The sequence below is a fragment of the Panicum virgatum genome, chromosome 6N, assembly GCF_016808335.1.
Source record: "Panicum virgatum strain AP13 chromosome 6N, P.virgatum_v5, whole genome shotgun sequence".
Classification (NCBI taxonomy): Eukaryota; Viridiplantae; Streptophyta; class Magnoliopsida; order Poales; family Poaceae; genus Panicum; species Panicum virgatum.
The window spans coordinates 887,023-893,022 of NC_053150.1; the positions used below are offsets into that span (position 1 = coordinate 887,023).

A 6,000-nucleotide genomic window follows, 5' to 3' on the forward strand; every position below is an offset into this window, starting at 1 on the left:
AGGCCAGTCATTGATCGTTACGAACAGCAATGCTCATAGGTTGAAGTTTTCCTATTTGTATTCATCCCACATCCGTACACTTTCATCGCCCTAGAGCAATAAGAGTTCTTCAACTAACGGTCTTAGGTACACATCAATGTCATTTCCGGGCTGCTTTGGGCCCGGGATAAGCACTGGAATCATGATGAACTTCCGTTTCATGAAGAGCCATGATGGAAGATTATACATACAAAGAGTCACAGGCCAAGTGCTATGACCACTGCTCATCTCACCAAAAGGATTCATGCCATCCGTACTCAAACCGAACCTTATGTTTCTCGCATCCAAATCAAATTCAGGGTACGTTCTATCTATTTTTCTCCACTGCGACCCATCAGCGGGGTGTCTCAACATCGAGTCTTGCTTGCGTTCCTCTTTGTGCCATCGCATCAACTTAGCATTATCTTTATTTCTAAACAAATGCTTCAAAGGTGGTAGTATAGGCGAATACCACATGATCTTCGCAGGAAATCTCTTCCGGGGAGGCTCCCCCTCGACATCGCCAGGATCATCTTTTCTAATCTTGTAACGCAATGCACTGCATACGGGACATGCATCCAAATTCTCGTACTCGCCTCGGTAGAGGATGCAGTCGTTGGGGCATGCATGTATCTTTTGCACTTTCAATCCTAGAGGGCAAACAAGTTGTTTGGCTTCATATGTTGTGGTAGGAAATTCGTTAACCTTAGGAAGCATTTTTTTAACAAGTTTGAGTAATTCACCAAATCTCTTATCGGATACACCATTTTTCGCCTTCCATTGCAGCAACTCCAAGGTGGTGCCAAGTTTCTTCAATCCATTTTGACATTCTGGGTACAACAACTTACGATGGTCCTCTAACATCGTCTGGAACTTCAACCTCTCTGTTTCACTCTCACAGTCTGCCTACACATTGTGCAATGCCTGCCCCAGATCATCGCTGGGATCATTTTCTGCTACATCTACTTCGGGCTCTTCCATGGGAATATCTTCATCGAATGCACCGATTCCAGCATTCCCGGGAAAGTGGTCGTCAAAATCTTCTTCTTCATTGTTGTCCATGGTAACCCCCTGTTCTCCGTGCTTCGTCCAACAAACATACTTCTCCATAAAACCATTTGCGAAAATGTGACTGTGTAGGATTCTTGAAGATGAGTAATCCTTGTTATTATTGCAATGAACACACGGGCAGCACATAAAACCATTCTGCTTGTTTGCCTCAGCCACAGACAAAAAATAATGCAGGCCATTAATGAATTCCTTCGAACATCGGTCAATATTGTACATCCATTGCCGGTCCATCTGCATTTTAAATAAATCGATTTGAATTCTTTACACGTATCAAATAAATAAAGTATATCAAACCTAAATTAAACTAAATGTAACATAACATGAATAATTAAAAGATCTGCAATAGCCATCATACATCTTGATTAATTAAAAGGAGTACTTAATCCATTACAGAACTTAACAAAGGAGTACTCAACATGAAACTTAAAAATTCGGACAACAACTCATAGGTTTTCAACCGTCCTTGCATTGGAACGCAGAATGCTCTAACGGATTTCTTGCTAGCGCAGAAGAAGATGACGGAGCTGAAACCTCCGAGTTTGGTGGTGACGAACCGTAACGCCGCAATAAATCCTCAAGATCAAACGGAGGTTCCTCACCCCTTGCCATGCATTCTCTATATTTTTTTCCAAATAACGGAGCGCTGCCCTACGAAAAGCACTAGGTTTTTTGGACCGACGACCTACTCGAGTTGTGCCCTTCTCTCCAGAAGGACAACGATCACCCCCACCGGCGCCACTCTCTCCAGCTGCTGAAGCCATATTTTACTAGAAAATACCTTTATTTTCCACAAATTTATAAATTCTTACCATTACAATACAAATATTATTTACTATTACAATTACAATGATCAGATTAATAACTCTTGCAAATAACAATGAAATCATATAAAAAATATACAAGTAATCCATCACTAGAGTGTGAGCATGAACGAATACATCACTAGAGTGTCAAAATAATCCATTCATAATATAAAAAATTCTAATATACTCATTTCATTAATTCATTCATGAATACAAAAATCAACAATCCGCCATATGATCATATATACAAGTACATCACATGAAGTGTCTACACTCATTCTAAAATTTTTTACTATCCACGTACTCATCTAAATCTAAAAGAAAATCACACCTACATATGCAATCTAAATGTCCAAGAAATGAGCTAGCTACACATTTTTTCTATTTCTAAAGTATGAAATGAGCTATACAAACCAAGCAAGAAGAGAAAAACAAGCCCCAAACCTTTAGGGACGATGGATGGACGAGAGAATCAAAGATCTTCACAAATGTGGTGAAGAAATGAGCGAGAACTCCCCTCTCCCGAGCCAAGAACAGCAAGAACAAGTGAGCTGAATGGCTCGGGGGGAGGGGATAAGGGGGCCAAGGATTTTTGTCCCGGTTGGAGACACCAACCGGGACAAAAGAGCCACCAACCAGGACAAAAGCCTGCGCGGGCCTTTTGTCCCGGTTGGAGCCACCAACCGGGATAAAAGGCCACCCTTTTGTCCCGGTTGGTGCCTCCAACCGGGACAAAAGGCCCCTGTCCCCCGCTGGCCCGGCTAGCCGTTGGACCCGGGACAAAAGCCACCTATTGTCCCGGGTCCAAAGACTGCCGGAACAAATGGCCTGGAATAAAAACTTGTTCTGTAGTAGTGGTACTCCTACAAATCAGTCCAAATTAAGTCGAAATGGTAGGAGAAGTCCAACTCACTCTCTAGCTACCTAGCTAGCTAGTCCAAGAGACGAGAATAGACCTCGAATATAATTGCTCCAAAAAAATGCTTACACATTGACGTTAGTTGAGGAGACGGCTAGACGCCTATACCAAACAATCTCAATTATACCACCAGCACGCATTGTGGTTAACTGAAATCAGGTACAGTTGGACCCAACTTATTTTTTGTACCTTTATGCTAGCTTCTTGTTGCATGCAGTGTGCCCCCTTGAGTCAACGCACACAGGAACAAGTGAACAAACCACACAGAGATGCGCCAGCTGTCTTGCTCTTCCTCTCTTCCACCTCTGTGTGTGTGTGTGTGTGACGACCAAATGATGATCAGGTGTTAAATTTTAGCCTCACCCATCAGAGTCAGAGATAAGTACAAATTGTAAACCTTCTTTAGTGTTGCAACCTTTAATAATTTCCTGTCTTGGCTAATATTTTTTAATAAATACTACAATAGGTGCCTGTTCATTTTTTGTAAAGTTAAAAAATATAATGGCCTCTCGAACCACTGAGATATGTAGGAGTATCTAGTGAATGGACAATTTTTTTTGGTGATTTACATCAACGCACACCCATTCTACGTGACCTCCTTAGCTGCGTTCTGTTCTCAAGGTTTCACTCATCTTCATTCTTTGCCCGTTCCATACATGTGGAAATCTGATGAAGCTTTTCTTGTAGCTAGCTGACATGGATTGTTGGAGGTGCCTTTTTTTAAAATAGTATCGTTCTATGTTTCTTATTCTCGGGATCATCCTTATCTTCGACTTACAGCTGGTAAGATTCCACCCTTCAGATATAAGCTACATTGCAGATTAAATTTCTTCCATGTATACTATAGACTATAGTAATATGTATATTAATTTTAAATTCATTGCTAAGCATATATTCTGCTACTTAATTAGTAGCATATAATTGAAAATTTACCCCCACTGATTCTCTACTTTCTATATTTGAAAAAATTTAAGAAAAAATAAAAACAATTAAGATATACTTCAAATATATACGATGATAAAACATGTCATAACAAAATAAATAATATTTTCTCAAATTTTTTGAATAAGACAAATGGTCAAACATTATCAGCAGAAGTCAACAAATGCTTATATTTTGAGACGGATGTAGTACTAAACAAACACTCCGGAGATCAAAGCAAGAGAAGCACTTGTTTTAAATAAAAAAAAGCAATAGAAGCATGGCCCTTGTTTTAAGGGCTCCAAACCGTTTGACGCGGATCTGACGGCCAAAAAGCGCGCAGATTTTGCATACAGTTTATAAACAAATTAGCGCGCGGGATCGCCGTCATTCCATCCAGGGCTGCAAGCTTGAATAAAATCTCAGCCATCTCGCAGCCCAAGAAATCCTCGCAACCCAACACCAACACCAACGACGCCGACGAGGAAGAAGAAGCCTGACAAAGGCGTAATCAACACACAAAGGCGAGGCTAGGCGAGAAAGATTCCATTCCATTCCATTCCGCCAGCGCAGCCAGCGTCGATTCCTCCCAAAATCCCCAGGCGCCCGCCCGCCCGCCCGCCTGCCAGTCAGAGCGCCCGCCGCCATGGCCGTGCCGCCGGAGGAGCACCGGCAGCAGCAGCAGGAGCAGGACGACGACGACAGCGACGAGTTCACGTTCCCCACGCCGCCGCAGCTCCTCCCCGGTGGCGCGCGCGGCAAGGACGGCCGCCACCTGCCCTGCTCGGCGTCGGCGTCCTCCTCCCCGCCCGTCTGGCTGCTCTCCTCCCCGATCCGCCGCAGCTTCTCGGCCGCCGACTGCGCCGCGTCGCCGTGGCGCGACAGGGCGCTGCTCAGCCGCCAGCGCCGCAACGGCGCGTGCTCCCCCGCGCTCAGCGACTACGCCGCCGCCGCCGGCTTCTGCGACGACGAGGAGGAGGAAGAGGAGAGGATGGACAGCCTCTGGGAGGACCTCAACGACGACGACGCGGCCGCCCGGAACGACGACCTGTTCCCGGGTCCCCTCGACGTGTCGCGCCGCCGGTCCGTCGCCGTCGCCGGGCCGGACGCCGCCGAGAGGGCGAGGAGGGCGGCCAAGGCCCCGCGCGAGCCCGCCGCCGCGGTGCTCGGCGCGTCGAGGAGCTCGCGGCGGCGCCCGCCGGGGCTGGTGGTGATGATGCGCGCGCTAAGGAGGTTGTTCGTGGCGCACAAGGGCAAGAGCAGGGTGCACAGGGACGAGCAGAGCGCCGCCTCTGCCTCGGCTTCTTCCGGCAGTAACCCCTTCAACAAAGGATGAGTGAGCTGCAGCATCACAAATGCAGCATCACTCAGCCTAATCCTCTAGTATTGTGTTCGTTTTGTCAAAAACTCTTTGTGCTTCCATTTCTTCTTGACTGGATTATTGTTCCGGCCATGGTGATCATCACAGTATTAGTTTTGTGGCAAACATATATATTAATGTGCATCCTTGTGTATAGCTCTACATTTTTTGTTAAAAAAATTACAGAAGAATCTATGTTCTTGTTAGATTGTACATGTTAATGTTACATGGATACATAGTTGGAAATCAAATCGCCAAGGTTGTTCACTTTTGCCCTCTCTTATTAGATTTTTTGTGTGCTTGTCCTTTTTTTTTAAAAAAAACTGAGATATAAGAACCAGTGAGATTGTTGTTTTCCATGTAGTTCTGAATAACTCAGCTGCAGACTGAATTAGGGGATAAACCACAAATATTGTTCATTTCCTTTAAAAGAAAGAACATACATGCTCCGAATAATGTACTGGTACTAGATACTATACTATACCGTATTATTACACGATTAGCAATACTGAAAGATTGAAAGTTGATTTTTTTCCTTTAATAAATATAAAGAAGAAAGATCAAGATTCGTGAAAGATTTGTAATGGTAACTACAGGCTACGTGTGGTATGTGCCGGAATCTCCTGTCGTGATTGCCGTGCATACTGCCAATATTGTGCAGATTATCCTTTGCCTGGACGAAATTTAAGATGAAGAATGAGGCACAAGTCCACTGTCATGTTGACATGGAAGCTGCTGGATGATTGGGAGCGGTGGATTAGGACAAAACCCACCACCTTGGATCTTAGGTTGGACCCTGTCTGTCTGGCTGCAGAATGGACAGCGTCGGTTAGTTAGGCCATGTAACTGACGAGTGACGACTTTGTCAGATTGAGGATGGGCCGTTAGAGAGGAATGGACTCAGACAA

At 44.7% G+C, this 6,000-nt stretch overlaps 1 protein-coding gene across 1 annotated transcript; it reads left to right on the top strand.

Moving 5' to 3' along the window:
• Positions 1-4,378: 4,378 nt before the first annotated feature.
• On the top strand, positions 4,379-5,313 carry LOC120680288. Its single transcript, XM_039961903.1, has one exon. It carries the CDS (start codon positions 4,379-4,381, stop codon positions 5,066-5,068), a length of 690 nt encoding a protein of 229 aa, XP_039817837.1. The 3' UTR covers positions 5,069-5,313.
• Positions 5,314-6,000: the final 687 nt, after the last annotated feature.